A 19,859-nucleotide genomic window follows, 5' to 3' on the forward strand; every position below is an offset into this window, starting at 1 on the left:
CTGTCATGACAACATATATGGACTGCTATTATGTACAAAGGACCAAGCCTAGGCACTAAAAATTTGAAGTGAGGAATATACTACTGAAACACCTGTTCTCCTATTATCTCTATATAAGGAAGAAGGATTATACTGATAGTTATGGCTCACTATAATGGACTTGGAAGGTTTTGAGCAGGTTATATAGCACAGCTTGTTAGGGTTAAAATTCTCACCTGTGAAACATTTGAACAGCATGGGCACTGCCCAGCAGTTGGCGCTGTTCCTCTGCAAGCCTCTGCAAGGATCCCCAGCGGGTGTTCAACTCCTAAAAGAGTCAGACATATTATACTTCAGGTAAGGAGCTGACTCAGATAGCTTAGTGGTTCCTAAAGACTAGATGGGGCTTAAATCATGGTTGATTTCATTATATCCACTTCACAAATTGCATAGGGACATGTCTTTTTTGGATAGCTTGAGTTTGGGCCTCATTTACTCCAGAGCAATTATAAAAGGAGCTACTTTCTTTCCCAATCTGATGTTTAAGGGTGGAAACATCAACCGTGAAGTGGCAATTGATGTTTCCTGTGACAGACTATATTACATCTTCTGAAAAATTAGTGGAAAGCATTGCATTTGTAGTTAGAAGCTATTCCATTTTTTTTCTAGGAGATATGTAGTATACTTCTGAATCCTGAATTGATGAAACAAAATAACCTCTTAGAGTCCTACTTTTTTTGTAGAGGTTAAGTAAATTGCTTTTATGAACAATCCTTTCCATTTTGACTCCATGTCAAGCACCACAAAAAGCAACAGGGAACTCATCCTCACTAGTTTATTACAACACAGAAGAGCTGAACTAGACATTCCATTAATGTTCATTAGTTTATTAAATCATAGTTACAAATTTGAATCAGCTTTAGAATACCTTTTCCCTCATCTCTACTGACATATATTTTTTCCTTCTTTCCTCAGATTTTATCAGGACCTATCTCTTCCAGTAAGTTTTCTTGATTTTCCCCTCCCACTATCATGACTCCTTCATATTCATTTTCTTTGTATTTATGTATTTGAGCACTTAATTTCTGTGTCTGTGGTAATAGGGAGAGGTGAGTATATGCTGTGATTTAAGGACTTTAGATCAGTTCAAAAGGCTGAACTATTTGGACTATTGTCTTTGACTTTTCCTGTGGCCAGCTCCGTATTTTCACTACCTTCTTCATGTTCTAGCTGATCTGTAGAATATGAAGTTGAGTATATTTAAGTTAAATGATGACTCCCAAAGCTCAACTTAGAAGTGAGGAGAAATGGAAGGAGCCTTAGTTACCTGCTGTATTTGAGCTCCTTCTGGTGTTAGGAGCTCTTCAAATAAAAGATCATCAGCCACCTTGTTGATGTCCTTCAGTCGAGGCTCATTGGTCTTCAAATCCTATATGGGAAAATTTATCCAAAGTAGCGTAGATCACTTTCTTATGAATCTTTCATACTTGCTTACTCATCTCTGCTTTGACATGAATAAATATTAAAACCTATAATTATCCTCACTTTCAATGCATAAGAAGCTGCTGTCCTCCAAATTTTCACTTAAAAGAGTACCTTTATCTTCCTAATATCCAGTGACTATCAGAAACTGCCCAACGGCACTGTTATTTAATTGAGGTATGGAGTATATCCATTTTCCTAGTTTTTTAAATTTCCCTTTATACTTTTAAATTGCCTGTTCTTATCTGTTGGCAGTTTTTATGTCTCTTCCTCAACTTTTTAAAATTTTTTTAAAATTTAATTTATTGGGATGACATTGGTTAATAAATTTATGTTTTAGGTATACAATTTCTACAGAACATCATCTGTATATTGCACTGTGTATTTATTTACCACCCCTAATCAAGTCTCCTTCCATTACCATTTAACTCTCTTTTACCCTATTCTCTTCTTCCCCACCCTCCTTTTCTGGGTCAATCACCATTCAACTTACCATTGTATGTGTCCTTGAGTCTCTTTTTACCTTGCTTAATCTCTTTACCCTTCTAACCCAACCCCCAAATCCCTCTTCTCTGAAAGCTGTCAGTCTGTTCTCTGTATTCATGGATCTATTTACACTTTGATTTCACTTATACATGAAATGTAATGAACAAAATAAATTCCCCCCAATTTTTAAGGAACTTATATACTGGCATATTGTCCCTTTATCTATAATATATCTTGCAAACATTTCTCCCAGTGTTGATTTTATTATGATTTAATTTATGGTGATATTTGCCAATACAAAACCACAGGTTTCCTTGCATATTTTAGTGAAATTTATCAATATTTTTACTTAGTACATTCAGTGAATCTGAATTTTAAGTCATAGTTAGGTAGCCTTTTTCTACAAGACATTAAAAACATAATACAAAAATTCTGTAATTAGAACAGTATGGTAACACATGAATAGTTAGGTTTCCATAGCTTATCAAGTCTATCATAGAAAAATCAGAAATAATTTACAGAAATAATTTCAAGTACATATGGAACTTTGCTATATGATAAAGGTAGTAACTCAAATAAGTAAGGCAATACTGCACATTTTAGTAAATGATGCTGCAAAAATTAATTCGTGAGTTGGGGAAAAGATAAGATTGAGCTATACCTCACACCATATTAGGTAATAAACTACAAATAATCAAGATATAAATGTAAACTAAATTTATATAAGTATTAAGAAAACACCGGGTGAATTTATTCTTCCTAGGTCTCTTAAAAATCCCTCCCTGGATTAAGTAACACCATCAGGGGAATCTATGTCTGGCCACATCTTCTACCAACATAAACTCCTATACCTTCTACAGAATTTCATTGACTGAGTTGCAATCTGCTTATATTAAGGTATGTTGTAAGAAACAGCTCTAGGAAGTTTATCATAATTTCTACAGTGACAATATTGTTCCTTATATTATACAATAAATTTTCAGTGAGTTTTCCTATGGAAGTCTCATCCTTGGTGTTATTTTATAATTTTACTCATTTTTTCCATTCTTTCACATATCCCTAAATAATAAAATATAATCTCTACATCTATCTATCTAGCTATCATCTATCACTTTGAAATTCATTATAATTTATCATTAAAAAAGAAAGGAGTTATTCTAACTACTAGTTAAAATAATAAAATGAGTCTGAAAGAAAAAAGGAGAAAGTAAGGGTTTTAAGTAGGTGGAAAATTGGAAATTGCCTAGCTTTAAAGTCAGGTTATTCTTTTCATCTTCCCACCCAACTTCTGCCCCATAGTTAGACTTTACGTAGAGTCCCACAATGTTCCATCTCAGTCTGGGCATTAGGAACACAGCACAGTATAGGCCAAGTTTTGAAGAACCCAGGGAGATCGCTACTCCATGTAGTACTTGAGAACAGCAGCAACTGCAGGCTGCAAAATTAGGGTGAGTACTTGAGAACAGCAGCAACTGCAGGCTGCAAAATTAGAGACTTTCCTCTGCATTCTCCTTGCACCTACAACAGTCAGAGAAAGATTTAAAATGTGGAACTCTCAGTAGATTTGGGAAGACATTTATTAAATTTGAAGTTAAGTAATTACTTAGGAGGAGATATGGGAGAAAAGGAAATAACTATAATCCTCACAAAACTATCTGAAGGAGATGGTTATTTCTTCTCACCATTTGGAATTCATCAAACTTTTTCTGCAGCTCCCAAACATCATCTAGTTCTATGCCTGTGTTTTCTGCCTTTTTCTCTCGGATCCAGTCCAGCATATCGCCTGCCTCATAGGCCAGCAAAAACTCATTGTAACGTTGTAATAGACGACGTCTGCGTTCTTCTGCCCGTTCAAGGAGAGAGTGGTACCTAGGTGTACAAGTGAAGAGAATTAGAAAGGTAAAATAAGGGATGGAGGAAACACAGAAAAGTAGAAGCAGGACAAGAGAGAGAATGAAAGGGGGAAAAGAGAAAATCAATAGGAAAATAGTAAAGGGGAAAAGAAATGCACACATAGAAGAAAAATAGCATTGAAACCAGGGAAACAAACATACATTGTCCCACTTTTTTAAAGACTTTATTTATTTATTTTTAGAGAGAGGGGAAAGGAGGGAAAAAGAGAGGGAGAGAAACATCAATGTGTGGTTGCCTCTCATACACCCCCTACTGGGGACCTGGCCCACAACCCAGGCATGTGGCCTGACTGGGAATCAAACCAGCAACCCTTTGGTTTGCAGGCTGGCACTCAATCCACTGAGCCACAGCAGCCACGGCCATTATCCCATTTTAAAATCATAAAAATGTCATTGTTCCAAGTGTGACCAGCAACATATTACAGAAGTGAGATATTGACATACCTGCTGATAACTGGATATGAAACAGCCTGGTAGAATAAACAAAATTCATATGGAAGTCAGAATACCTTTTTGAAACCTTGAAAGAATGATGGGCAAGGAGTCTATTAAGTCTAACCTCAGTTAATTGACTTAATGGTGCTAGGGTTTCCTATCCCTATGTGAAAAAATGAAGTATTTACAGGACCAGAAGTTTACTTTTAGCTCCTCTAATTTAACAGGGGCAGTCATGAGAAGTGTCTTTGAACAATAGGAAATGTTTAGGCAAACATCTGTCCAGTTATCCAGCCTCCAGAACTTACTGGCTCTCAATCTGTTCCTGACGCTGGGTAATGTTGCCTGGTTCTTCTTGCCAGCGTTGTGGAAGCATAGGAAGCTCATTACGGGCCAGTTTCCTGACATAGACAGCTGGCACAAAACCCTGGTGACCATCAGCTTCCACCTTCCACCAGTCCTGAAGGGAGAGCAGATCCCAACTCTTTTTTAGTTCTTGGAAAAGCCACAAATAGGAAAGAGTTCAACTAACTCTCTAAGCACAAACTTGTGACCAAGAGAAGCAAAACATCACTTATAGGAAGAGCATTATAATTGCCACATATTAAAAAGAATATAAATAATGAGTGTCAGGAATTGCAGAAATAAGCTTCTGAAATCAAGAAATAAGACAGTTAATGTTAGACCTTTAACTTTGATGACGTTTTCAAAAACCAAATAACGTTCTTTTAATCATGGTACAACTTATCCACTAGAAATTATAAACAACAACAACAAAACCAAACAAAAAACCTGGTGCCTAAATTAAATTGATCTTCTTGGTGGTGGAGCATCTATGTATGAAAAAACTGTATAATAACTTTTCTTACCCTATTCTTGCCCCAGAAATCCAAAAAATTGTGTTACCCTGAAATTCACTTATGTGAATGTTTTCTGCTTAAATATAATTATGATCACCATGGAGTATTTTGGATGTTGTGCTATACTAAGCACTCTGAAGTTAATCTCAGAAAATAATGTGGTGAAATGCAGAACTCTAAGGGGGAAAAAAGGGGAGACTGACACACAATTTATTTGATAAAAAAACTTGTTGCTTCTCTAAAAAATTTACTTGCCCTCAGATTAACAATATTCCAACCTCTATTCTTCTCTTCCCAATTACTTGTGGAGATTAATCAAGTATTAGAATATAAAAAATTACTTGAGCTTCAATAAGAGCCAGTGTCCCAGTACTGGGCCTCCCTCCTTGAAGCCAAATCTTACTCTTTTTTAGCTTGATAGACTCTAGTAGTTCCATCCTGAACACTCCCTGAGACCCTGCTGCACAACAAAGTTCTGCAGGCCTCAGGCAGGTTGTGGCTGGCCTTAGTGTACTCTGAGACTTTTGCTGAGTTTAAACCTTTATTAAACTAGTGAACGCAATTTGCCTCTATCTGCCGACTTGCTGAGAACCTGCATTACACAATTTGTGTACTGCTCCAGGGTCTTTCAGTGGCAGAGTCTAACAGGCAGACAAAATACAATGGTGGGTTTTGAGGTGCCTTGTGCCTTTTGCTGACTCTGGTACTGGTGGCACCTGGCCTCAATACACCTTAGACCCTCCCATGTGCACACAGCCCCAGCACAGGCAGCTATCAACAATGGATCAGTTTGAAGCTTTTAACAGGTAAACCAAGGCCACTCACAGGCAGTGTCTGATATTGACCTGCAACAGAATCCATCCCAAGAGTCTGGCTTCAGACAAAAACAGAGGCAAACTAATTAGTTCAAAAAGCAGCACAACCAAAGGGAGATCTCGGCAGGCACCAGATACTGTTAGGGTAGACTCCATTTAGTAGGGCTAGCCCACACACAGCGATCATGGCCATTGTGATTATGGTACACTGTGATCATGGCCAATTCTCACACATAGTTGTCCTGAGGGTAAACCACCCACAGATGTGCCAAAAGCAAGCAATGCTCAACTACAACAGGAGGGCACAAAGAACCCACACAAGGGATACTCCTGGAGCACCAGCTCAGGCGAACAGGGAGACTTTGCTACTGGAACCAACAGATCACCAACTACATAAGTACACTTTATCAAGACAAGGAGACATGGGAGATCTACATAATACATGGAAACAACACACAGAGAGGCAGAAAATATCAAGGAACAAAGCAAAACAACAAAACAAGCATTTTACTCCAAAAACAGAAATCAATAGCAGATTAGATAAAATAAGAGATTGAATAAGCAATCTAGAAGACAGGGTAGCAAAAAATCCTCAATCAGAGAAGCAAAAAGAAAAATAATTTTTAAAAAAGAAAAGAAAATAGTTTAAAGGAATCACTGGGACAAAATATGTGTAACAACTATCCACAAAATAGGGGTACTGAAGGAGAAAAGAGAGAACAAGGGATTGAGAATTTACTTGAAGAAATAGTGACTGAAAACTGCCCTAAATTAGTGAAGAAAAAAGACACAGGCCCAAGGTGCACAGAGTAACAAAGAATCTGAACCCAAAGAGGCCTACGCCAAGATAGAGAATAATTAAAATGGCAAAAGTTAAAGATGAATACAGAATCTTAAAGGCAGCAAGAAAAAGATAGTTATCTACAAGGGAGCTTACATAAAACTGTCAGCTTATTCTTAATAGAAATATTTCAGGCCAGAGAAATTGGCACAAAATATTCAAAGTGATAATAAGCAAAGACCATTCTTCTGGAGATAATGGTGGCCAGGTAGGTGGGAGTTGAACCCACTTACTTGTGCACCCAACTGGGACACCTAGCCAGTCTTTTGAAGAACATAGTGAACAACCAACAGAATCCCAGCTAATATTAAGTTTGGAAGACCAGGGTTGCAGAGGACACTTAAAAACAGATAGTAAGGAGATTCTGTAGGCTGATGGGGAAGGTCCCTGGGCTCTGTCCCAGAGACCACGGCTGTGGCAGGAGCATTGGAGGACAGCCAGGTCAGTGATTGAAACTTAGAGGCTCCTCCTCTCCCAGACCAGGGAAGTCACAGACCTGCGCCAAGAGAGACCTGGTGGTGATAAAATGCAATAAGAGACACACAGCCAGAGGAGTACCCTGGCTAGGACAGCAGTTGCCATCTGGGGCAGCAGTAACTTACTGGGACAGTACCAGAGGAACTGGGGAGATGGGCAACACTTAGAGATGGGAGAAAAGATTGGCTGCAACCGGCAGTGACCCAAATAGTCTCTGGACTGGTCGAAGAGTTGGTCTGTGTAGAAAGTCTGGCACTTGTTAGGAATGGCTGACCAGATACAAGGGGAACTTGCTCAGAAGAGGATAAGCCAGGCAGTGAAAGATAAATACCATGTGATCTCATCTATAAGTGGAACCTAATCAACAAAACAAACAAGCAAAATATAATCAGAGACAAAATAAAGAACAAAATGACAGTAACCAGCGGAGAGAGAGGAGGGGGATAATGGGGGAAATAAAGGGAAGGGTCATCAAGGAACATGTATAAAGGACTCATGGACAAACTCAAAGTGGGGTAGGAATGAGGGTAGGAGGTGGGGGTGGATGGGGCTAAGGAACGTGGTTGCATGCAGGAAAATGGAGACAACTATACTTGAACAACAATGAAAAAATATTTTTTAAAAAAGAGAATGTCAGCCACTGTTCAAGGACCTCTTATATGCAGTGGCAGGACCATTGAAGAGGGAGGAGTGGGGACACAATTTGCTCTCACTCAGGGCAGCTCACAGATTGATCAAAGGAGGGCAGTGTGGGTACAAAGAGGTAGCAGTGCCCAGAGAGACTTAATCCAGTAGGGGAGCTGAGCTGCCCTGAAGAAACTTTGCACGTACATAGCACCCAGGTCAACAAAGAAGGAGGAGGAGGAGTGAGATTTTTTTTTCCACTCAGTGTACCTCACAGACTAATCAAAGTGTTGGTTGCACAATGGGGTAGATTATAGACACCAGCCTGGTGCATATGCACAGAGTTGACAGTGTCAGCCACACAGTGCTCTGAGGGTGTGAGCTGGAAACTGGACACATGTGACTAGAATATTGTAGCCCAAAATGAGCACCTATTTGTGTGGAAGAACCACAGGAAAGGGGAAAAAAACAGATCCCAGCCCCCCTCTGCCTGCTTCATTTAGGAAGACCAGCAAAACCCTCTAGTCAGATTTAAAGTCAGAAAGAGGCTTTTTTTTCCAAGTGTAAGACAAGATTTGGAGCTGTGAGAAGACCAAAGACAGATTTAGAAAGAAATCAGATGAGCACCAGCAGCTAAGACATATATCACTTTGCTGTCCTTCGGAACTTACTTTTTTTTATTTTTATTTATTTTTAGAGAAGGAAGGGAGGGAGGGAGAGAGAGAGAGAGCGAGAGAGAGAGAGAGAGAGAGAGAGAGAGAGAGAGAGAAACATCAATGTGCGGTTGCTGGGGGCCGTGGTCTGCAACCCAGGCATGTCCCCTGACTGGGAATCGAGCCTGCAATGCCTTGGTTTACAGCCTGCACTCAATTCACTGACCTATGCTAGCCAGGACTTTGGAACTTACATTTTTTAAAAAAAATTTTCCTCTTTCTACTTAATTAGTTTTTGTTGGTTTGTTTGACTTCATGATTTGTTTTCTTTATTCTCCCTTTCATATTTCATTTTAGTTTTTCCTCTTTCACTTCGCTCATATTCCAATAGCACACTATTCTTGGTCTTTTATTTTTAATTTTTATTCAGATTATATAAAGTATATTTTATTCATTATGCTATTACAGTTTTCCCAATTTTCCTCCTTTATCCCCCTCCACCCTGCACCCCCCAACCCTCCAGCATCCCCCCCCCCTTAGTTCATGCCCATGGGTTGTACATATAAGTTCTTTGACTTCTCTGTTCCTATATCATTCCTAACTTCTCCCTGTCTATTTTATGCCTACCAATTATGTTTCTTATTCCCTGTACATTCCCCACATTCTCGCCCCCACCCCACTGAAAACCCTCCATGTGATGTTCATTTCACTGATTCTCTTCCTGATCTAGTTGTTTCCTTAGCTTTTTTTTTTTTTTTAGGGTCAGTTGTTAATAGATGTGAGTATTGTCATTTTACTGTTCATAAGTTTTTATCTTCTTCTATTTCTTAGATAAGTCCCTTTAACATTTCATATAATAAGGGTTTGATAATGATGTACTGCTTTAACTTTACCTGCTCTGGGAAGCACTTCACATGCTCTTCCATTGTAAATGATAGCTTTGCTGGATAGAGTAATCTTGGATATAAGTCCTTGCCTTTCTTGACCGAATACTTCTTCCCAGCCCCTTCTTGCCTGTAAGATTTCTTTTGAGAAATCAGCCAAGAGTTTTATAGGAACTCCTTTGTAGATAACTCTCTTTTCTCTTGCTGCCTTTGTTTCTCTCTTTATCTTTAATCTTGGGTAATTTAATGATGGTGTGCCTTGATGTGTTCTTCACTGGGTCCAATTTCTTTGGGACTCTCTGGGCTTCCTTGACTTCCTGAAAATCTATTTCCTTTGCCAGATTGGGAAAGTTCTTTATTATTTGTTCAAATATGTTTTCAACTTCTTGCTCTTGTTCTTCTCCTTATGGCACCTCTATGATTCGGATGTTATATCATTTAAAGTTGTCCCATGGGTTCCTAAGCCTCTCCTCATTTTTTTTTTTTTGAATTCTTGTTTCTTCATTCCATTCTGGTTGGATGTTTTTATCTTCCTTTTGTTCCAAGTCATTGATTTGAGTCTTGGTTTCCATCCTTTTACTGTTGGTTCCATGTATATTTTGCTTTTTTTCACTTGGGTAGCCTTCATTTCTTCCTTCATTTTGTGACTGAGTTCAATCAGTTCTGTGAGCATCCTGATCACCAGTGTTTTGAACTCTGCATCAGATAAGTTGTCTATCTCCTCATCACTTAGCTCTTTTTCTGGAGTTTTGATCTGTTCTTTCATTTGGGCCATATTTCCTTGTCTTGGCAAACCTGTTATGTTGTAGGAGGGTGGAGCCTTAGGAATTCACCTGGATGGGGCAACCCTCTTTGCTGCATTGTGACAGTCTATGGGAGAGGTGTTGGATAGGGAACAATGTGGGTCACTTGCTGGGCTCTAACCCCACTTTCCAATGAATTCTTTCAAGTGAGACTAGGAGTTTCTCCCGCCATGGTAACCCCCATGGTAGTTATAGCTAGTTTGAGTCTTTAATTTCTCATTCAGGCAGCCCCACCTCACCCACGCAGTTTGCCCCCTTGCCATGGGTCCTCTCTATTTGCCTGGCTGCCCATCTCCATCCCTCCTACCAATCTGGGTGAATGTTCCTTTAACCCCTTGGTTGTTGGAATTCCATGTAGTTTGATTTTTCTGGCACTTCAGGTTGCTTATTGTTTTTAGATTGGTTGTTATTCTCCTTTTGGTTGTGTAAGGAAGCAAAGGGTGCCTACTTAAGCCTCCATCTTGGCCAGGACACAGATTATATATTTTTTATCATATTATTGTTATTCCAAATCTCACACAGCACCTTTCCCTGGTCTAAATCCACTTTGCCATCTTCCTGAGCTTTATTACTGTTGTAGTTAACTTTATTCTCTCACACACTATGCCAAGTTTCTATCCCTTAATCTCACCATATCTCAGTATCTAATCTTGCATAAGCACTCTGCTTTCTAAAGTCACCTCACATTCTTTTTCCCTTCTAATGAGAGTCATCACTTTTTCACCTTTTATGAAAATGGCTAGTAGGGTGAAATATCATGGTTGTTGCTGTGCTTCCACAAAAGAATTCCTATCTGTTCATTTGTTGTTAGTACTCTAAATCCCATAGAATGCTCTCCTACTGTCTTACTCCATTTCAACTTTGGCCTGCCCTTGATCAGTTGAGTAAGGAATTTTATTTCATTTTTTTCTTTCTCTTTTTTTTCTCTCTCCCTTTTTCCCTTATCTCAAACTGGGTTTTACTTCTTAGTCTTATTAGTTTGCTTCCCCTATCCTTTCAGAATTATTTTTCTTTACTGCAGACATCTCACATTCACTTTTTGTTTTCTTCAATATTCTTATCCCTGTTTCACCTTTATTAAACTATATTCAACTGGTTTTACTATTGACCCTGCTGTAGGTTACCTGAATGTTTGTTCCCATTTGTCTAGTACCTTTCAAACTTTATGTCAAACCTAATAGTATACTCTTCCCTCTTCTTACCCCATTGCTCCCATTGCCCTTTTGTATTAGACTTATGTTGTAAATTTTGCTTTATTCCTTTCTTTGCCTTGGTTCCACACCAACTCTTATTACCTCTCCTTCCTCTTACCACACAACAACATGTTCCCATTTCTAATCATCTCATATTTGTTTTGTCATATCATATAATATCTGCAAACCATCTTCACATTTATCAATAAGAGTTCTATAGTGGTTCAGACTGTTTATGAGGTAGGGGGATGAAGCTGGTTGGATGAATAAGGGTACTGAATTCCTGAGCTGGAAGACAAGGTATAAAGAAATAACCTGGGTAGAGAAGCTGCATGAAAAAAGACTAAAAAAATGAAGATAGCCTAAGGGAACTGCAAGACAAAATAAAACACAACATTTGAATCATCTGAACACGAGAAAGAGAAGAAAAGGAAAAAGGGACAGAAACATTGTTGAAAAGACAATAAAAGAAATCTTCCTGAACAAGGAGAAGAGGAAATCCACCGAAGTTCAGGAAGCACAGAGGATCCCAATCAAGATGAACCCAAAGAGGCCTACTTCAAGACATATCATAATTAAAATGCCACATTTTAAACACAGAGAATCTTTAAAGCATCAAGGGAGAAACTAGAAGTAACAAATAATGGAGCTCCAATAAGTCTAGCAGCTGATTTCTCAACAGAAACACTACAAGCCAGAAAGGAATGGCAAGAAATATTTCAATATATGCAAATCAAAGGCCTGTAACCAAGACTACTCTACCCAGAAAGACTCTCAATTAATATTGAAGGTGAAATAAGGAGTTTCCCAGGCAAAAGTAGGCTGTAGGAATACACCACTACTAATCCAGCACTGTAAGAAATTCTAAAGGGACTGCTTTAAGAAGGGGAAGAAAAAAGTGAGAAAGAGGAACATAGGTAGTAAGGGAGAAAAATGAATAGGTAACTATCAATTATAACTTTAAATATTAATGGATTAAATGTTCCATCAGAAGACATAGTATAGCTGATTGGATAAGAAAACATGACCCACACATATACTGCCTATAAGAGACCCACCTCAGAAAAAAAAGATATATGCAGACTGAAAGAAAAGGGTTGGAATAAAATATTTCAAGCAAAGGGACAGGGAAAAAATGTTGGGGTAGAATCACTTAGCTCAGACAAAACAGACTTCAAAACAAAGTCCAAAAAACGAGACACAGAGGGACACTTCATAATACTCAAGGGAAGAATCCACCAAGAAGACATAAACATTGTAAACATATCTGCACCTGAAACAGGACCATCCAAATATATAAGGAAAATCTTGGAGACCTTCAAGAACGATACAGATGGCAACAAACTTAACACTAGGAGATTTTAACACCCAACTTCAACAATAGGTAGATCTTCCAAACAAAATATCAACAAGGATGTTGCCATATTGAACAATGCCCTAGATCAAAGGGACATAACTGATTATATATGTATCTTTTCATTCCAAAGAGGCAAAATACACATTCTTTTCAAATGCACATGGAATATTTTCTTTTATTAATTTTTTTATTTTAATTATTGTTCAAGTACAGTTTTCTCCCTTTTTCTCCCATTCCAGCCCACCCACCCAACCCTCCTATTACCACTTCCCCCCTATTACCACCCTCCCCCTAGTTGTTGTCCATGTGTCCTTTAAATTTGTTCCGGTAAACCATACCCATTCTCCCCTGAAATTCCCTCTTCTCTCTCCTCTGGTCACTGTCAGCCTGGCCTCTTTTTATGGAATATTTTCAAAGAAAAAAAAAAACGTAATAAGACACAAAACAAGCCTCAGAAAATTCAAGAAAATTGAAGTCATAACAAACATTTTCTTGGACTGCAATGGCCTGACTAGACACCAACCTCAAGGAGAAAACACAGAAACATTCAAACTCATAGAAATTGAATAGCATGCTATTAAATAAAGAATGGGTTCAGAATAAGATCAAGGAAGATATCAAAAAGTTTCTAGGAACAAATGAAAATGAAAACACTCCCAAAATTATGGGACACAGCAAAGGCCATCCTGAGAGGGAAGTTCATAGCTGCACAGGTCTACCTAAAAAAGACAAAAACATTTCCAATACACAACATAACCCTGCATCTAGAAACTGGAGGAATGACAAGAAACAAGGCCCAGACTGACTAGAAGAAAGGAAATAACCAATATCAGAGGAGTATTAAATGGCATAAGGACTAAAAGAACAGTTCAAAGGATCAATACATCCAGGAGCTAGTTCTTTAAAAAAATAAAATTGACAAGCTTTTAAGCAGACTCATCAAAAAAAGAAGAAAGATGACCCAAATAAATAAAATCAGATATGACAGAAGAGAGATTACAACTGATACCAGGAAATACAAAGGATTGTAAGAAATTACTATGAATAACTATATGCCAAGAAATTTGAAAACCTAGGTGAAATGGACTAATTGCTGGAAAAATATAACCTTCCAAAACTGAATGTAGAAGAAACAGACAGCCTTAACAGACTGATAATAGCTGGTGAAATTGAAGCAGTAATCAAATACTTCCTGCAGACAAAAACCCCAGACCAGATGGTTTCACAGGAAAATTTTACAAAATGCTTAAGGAAAAGCTAACCCCTAAACTTCTCAGACTATCCCACAAAATCCAAGTAAAAGGAAAACTCCCAAACTCTTTTTATGAAGCCAGCATCATCCTAACTCCAAAACCAGATAAAGACACAAAAAAGAGAGGAAACTACAGGCCAATATCACTGACAAACATAAGTGATAAAATCCTCAACAAAATATTGGCAGACTGCATCCAACAATATATTGAGTATATCATACACCATCATCAAGTGGGATTTATCCAAAGGATGCAAAGATAGTACAATATTCATAAATCAATAAATGTAATACACCATGTAAACAAAAAGAAAAACAAAATTCATGTGATCAGATCAATAGATGCAGAAAAATCATTTGATAAGGTACATTACTCATTTATGATAAAAATACTCAACAAAGTTGGAGTACAGGAACCATACCTCAACAAGTAAAGGTCATATACAAGAAACCTACATACAACATCATAATCTACAGGCAAAAACTAAAAGAATTTCCACTAAGATCAGGAATAAGATAAGAATGTCTGCTTTCACCACTCCTATTCAACTTAGTATTGGAAGTCTTAGCCACAGCAATCAGTTAAGAAAAAGAAATAAAAATCACACAAAGTGAAAAGGAGGAGGTAAAACTGTCACTGTTTTTAGATGACATGACAGTGTACAGAGAAAACCCTACAGACTCCACCAAAAAACTAATCAACCTAAAAAGTCAATATGACAGAACAACTGGATACAAAGTCAATATTCAGAAACCAAAGACATTTTTGTGCACTGTTGGAAACTGCCCTACCTAGTTTCAGAAGTTATAACCCCCCCATGGCTAAGGCTGAGTAAAAGACTTTAGGACCATAAGACACTAAGGACAGCGACTAGAAGGGAGAGAAGAGGGAATTTCAGGGGGGAATGGGTAGGGTTTACAGGAACAAATTCGGAGGACACATGGACAAAAACTAGGGGTGGGGGTAATGGAGGGAAAGGGGGGAGGGTTGGGTGGGTGGGCTGGAATGGGAGTAGGGGGGAGAAAACTGTACTTGAACAATGATTAAAATAAAAAAATATAGACTCAAAAATAAAAAACAAAGAAACAAACAAAAAAAAAAACCCAAAAAGAAAATAAAACCAAAAGAGTGGAAAAAAAAAGACACTAAGGAGACAAAGCTTATTCTATCAGTAGGGGCACAGCCTCTGCCCCCTTTACTTCACCCTGTTTGTCCCCAAGCAGATGGCTAGTTAGCCAATGATGGGTAAGATTCCTCAAGGGAGGGATGACCTAACACAGGCATGGTCATGAAGGAGCCATCAGGGAAGGACTTAGGAGACTATACAAAAGAAGTGGTGGACCCTTACCACTGGGCCTTGTCATAGTGTGTGGCCTCACTCTAGCTGTAAGAAGTCTTCTAATCCCCTGGCTGCTCACATCCTCCACCTAACTTAAGCCTGAAACAATGCCAGAGGTGAGTGTGGCCCTGTGCTAGAAAGGGTGGGTTTCTGGGGGCAATCAGACCTAAGAAAGAATGCACAAAATCCTGTGAAACCTGCTTTGCTAGAATACCCTCAATTTAAATGATAAGGATCCAAGCATAAAATGAGTTTGTTTCCCCAAAGTAGAGTGGGTTTTCTTTTTATGGCCCTTTGGCTATCTGACCCTGGCTCAGAATAAGCCCACATAGTTCTTTGAATGCTATCTATTGTTTGATCCCTGCTGCCTGACAATGATTGATGAGCTTTACCTATACACCCTGTATTCCTATGCAAATTAAACCCAAGAAAAGCCCATTGAGGAACAGACTCAAGGCCCTTCATCTTTGAGAGACTGGACACCTTTCTTCCCCAAGCAGATCATGTCTTGGTAGAATTATTCTTATTCACAATGGGTGGAGGAGCTTTGCTGGACAAAGCTCCCCACAGAACACCAAAAATGAAACATGAGAAACAGAAGTAAGGAAAAATATCCCATTTGCTATAGCAATAAGAAAAATAAAGCACCTAGGAATAAACCTAACCAAGAAGGTAAACAATCTGTACTCAGAAAACTACAGAACTCTGAGGAAAGAAAATAAGGAAGACACAAACAAATGGAAGCATGTACCATGTTCATGGAATGGAAGAATTCACATCATTAAAATGCTCATTCTACCCAAAACAACTTATAGATTCAATGCAATCCCTATTAAAAATCAATGGAATTTCACAGGTATAGAAAAAAATATTTCAAAAATTAACATGGAACAAAAAATGACCCCAAATAGTCTCAGAAATTATAAGAAAGAAGAATAAAGTAGGAGGAATCACATTACCTGATATCAAACTATATTACAAGTCCACTGTAATCAATACAGTCTGGTATTGGCATAAGTACAGACATACAGTTCAAAGAATCAGAATAGAGAACCCAGAAATAAACCCAAGTCTCTATGGCCAATTAATATTCAACAAAGATGGCAGAAGCATAAAATGGAGTAAAAATAGGCTCTTCAAGAAATGGTGTTGGGAAAGCTGGATACCTATATGCAAAAAAATACGAAACTCAATCATCAACTTACACCATACACAAAACTAAATTCAAGGTGGATAAAATACTTAAATGTAAGTTGCAACACCATAAAAGTCTCAGAGGAAAACATAGGCAGGAAACTCTCAGATATTCCATACAGCAATATGCAATATTTTCATTGATACATCCCCTAGGGAATATAAAGGGAAAAAAGGGACATAAAGGAAGAAATAAACAAGTGGGACCTCATCAATATAAAAAGCAGTGAAGAAAAGACCAGTAAAATGAAAAGGGAATCAACCATATGGGAAAATATATTTGCAAATGATATCTCAGACAAGGGTTTGATCTCCAAAATATATACAGAAATCACATGACTCCAGTCCAGGAAGACAAAGCAAGCAATTAAAAAATGGGCAAAAGATCTGAACAGACACTTCTCAAAGAAGGACATACAGAGGGCCCAGAGACATATGAAAGGATGTTCAGCATCATAGGCATCAGAGCAATGCACATAAAACCACAATGTGATATCACTTCACTCTGATCAGGATGGCCATTATAAACAAATCAAGACACAAGTGTGGAGAAGTTATGGACAAAAGGGAAGTCTAGTACATTGTTGGTGGGAATGAAAACTGGTACAGCCACGTGGAAAACAATATGGGATTTCCTCAGAAAACTGGAAAACTGGAACTGCCTTTTGACCCAGCAATACCATTGCTGGGATTATACCCTAAGAATCTTGAAACACCAATCTAAAGGAACCCATACACTCCAATGTTCATAGCAGCACAATTTACAATAGACAATAGTTAAGTGTTGGAAGCAACCTATGTTCCCACCAATAAATGAGTGGATAAAAGAAGTATAATACATTTACACAATGAGATACTACACATCAGAAAGAAAAAATGAGCTCCTATCCTTGGCAACAGCATGGATGGTAGCTGAAAGCATTATGCTATGTGAAATAATCTATGTGGTGAAAGAGAAATACCATATGATCTCACCTATAAATGGAAACAAATCAACAAAACAAAGAAGCAAGCAAAATATAACCAGAGACATTGAAATGAAGAACAAACTGACAGTAACCAGAGTGGAGGCGGGAGGGGATACTGGTTTTAAAAGTGGTTGGGTTGTCAAGGAACATGTATAAAGGACACATGGACAAAGCCAAAAGCGGGTAGGATCAAAGGTGGCAAGTGGGGATATCTGGAGTGAGGGGGAGTGGTGGGTGGAAAATGGAGACAACTGTACTTGAACAACAATAAAAAGAAAGAAAAAGAAAGAAAATTTTAAAAAGAATACAACTAAATACAGAATGGATTAAAATTTAAATGTAAGAACTGAAACCATAACTAGAAGAGAACATAGGCAGTAAAATCTCTGACATTTCTAGTAGCAATATTTTTTTCTGATATATCTTCCTGGCAAAGGAAACAAAAGATAAATAAGCAACAGGACTACATCAAACTAGAAGAGTTTCACACAAAAAAGGAAAGTAAACAAAAAGACAACCTACTGAATGAGAGAAGATATTCACCAATGATACATCTAGTGAAAAGTAAATATCCAAAACTTATAAAAAACTCAGACAACTCATCCCCACCAAAACAAACAATATATTAAGAAATAGGCAGAGGACTTGAATAGGCAGTTCTCTAAAGAGGACAATGGCCAATACAAATGGCCAATAGACATATGAAAAGATGCTCAACATTACTAATTATCAAAGAAAAGCATATTAAAACAATGAAATATAACCTCAGATCTATCAAAATGCCCATCATCAATAAATCAACAAATGAAAAAGGTTAGCAAAAATGTGGAGAAAAGGAGTCTCTTGCACTGTTGGTGGGAATGCAAATTGGTGCAACCACTATGGAAAATGTTGTGGTGGTTCCTTGGCAAATAAAAAAAATACAGCTTCCTTATGACCCAGCAATTTCCCTTCTAGGTATACATCCAGAGAAACACAAAACATTAATTTAAAAAGATATGTGCACCCTTGTTTCCATTTGTTTTTTTGCAGTGTGTGGTGCTTAGTGGAATGTGGACATATAAAAGAGCACATTTTAAAGTATATCACTGTCTAGCCACTAGCCTTTCTGTATACCTGAAACTACTACAAAATAATGACAAATTCCATGAAAGCCCTAGAGGAAAATTTAGGCAGAAAAATTTTAGATATCATTCAGCAATATTCTAACCAAGACATCCCCTAGAGCAAGGACTATAAAGGAAAGAATAAAGAAATGGAACATCAAATTAAAAAGCTTCTGCACAGCTAAAGAAAACATCAACAAGATGGAAAGAGAACCAAACATATAGAAAAAATGTATTTGCCAACGATATCAGAAAAGAGTTTAATCTGCAGATTATATAAATAACTCACACCATTCCACACCAGGAAGCCAAGCAATCAAAGTAAAAAATGGGCAAAGGACCTGAACAGACACTTCTCTAAGGAGAACATAGAGAGTGCTCAGAGGCTTATGAAAGTATGCTCAGCATCAGTAGTGATCAGAGAGACACAAATTAAAATCACAATGAGATACCACTTCACACCCATCAGAATGTTCATTATAAACAAATAAAAAAAACAAAACAAAACAAGGGCTGACAAAGTTGTAGAGAAAAGGGAACCCTACTACACTGTTGGTGGGAATGCAGGTTGGTGAAGCCACTGTGGAAAACAACATGGAATTTCCTTAAAAAAAACTAAAGATAAAACTGCCTTTCATTCCAGTGATCCCACTACTGCTCCTATATACCCAAAGAATCCCGAAACAGCAATTCAAAAGAACTTATATACCCCTCTGTCCAAAGCAGTGTTATTTACAATAGCCAGGTGCTGGAAGCAGCCTGAGTGCCTATCAGTAAATGAGTGGATAAAAAAAATATGGCACATTTACACAATGGAATACTATGCAGCAGAAAGAAAGAAGTTCCTACCCTTTGCAACAGCATGGATGTAACTGGAGAGCATTATGCTAAGTGAAATACACCAGGTGGTAAAAGAGAAATACCATGGGATCTCAGCTATAAGTGGAACCTAATAAAAGAAAACAAATGAGTAAAAAAGAACCAAAGACTTAGAAATAAAGAACAAACTGACAGTGACCAGAGAGGAGGGGAAAGGGGAAAACAGTTGAAGGGGCAAGCAAAGAAACACAAATAGAGAACTCATGGGCACAGACAATGAAAGGGATTGACTGTGGGAGTGGGGGTGGATGGGGTAGGGCTGAGAAATGAGGAAAAATGTGGGAAAACTGCAACTGAATAACAATAAATTAAAAATAT

At 38.0% G+C, this 19,859-nt stretch overlaps 1 protein-coding gene across 2 annotated transcripts in view; it reads right to left on the minus strand.

Annotated features, from left to right (window-relative positions):
- SPTA1 (spectrin alpha, erythrocytic 1) overlaps positions 1-19,859 on the minus strand; it is a 185,993-nt gene that overhangs the window by 82,218 nt on the left and 83,916 nt on the right. For both annotated transcript variants that reach the window (XM_036015014.1, XM_036015013.1), the window contains exons 22-25: positions 4,604-4,755; positions 3,630-3,816; positions 1,307-1,408; positions 216-307 (exon numbers count right to left, since the gene is read on the minus strand). In XM_036015014.1, the coding sequence (XP_035870907.1) occupies positions 216-307; positions 1,307-1,408; positions 3,630-3,816; positions 4,604-4,755 (533 nt within the window). The remainder of the gene's footprint in view (positions 1-215; positions 308-1,306; positions 1,409-3,629; positions 3,817-4,603; positions 4,756-19,859) is intronic.

This window comes from Phyllostomus discolor, chromosome 14 (genome assembly GCF_004126475.2).
Source record: "Phyllostomus discolor isolate MPI-MPIP mPhyDis1 chromosome 14, mPhyDis1.pri.v3, whole genome shotgun sequence".
NCBI lineage: Eukaryota > Metazoa > Chordata > Mammalia > Chiroptera > Phyllostomidae > Phyllostomus > Phyllostomus discolor.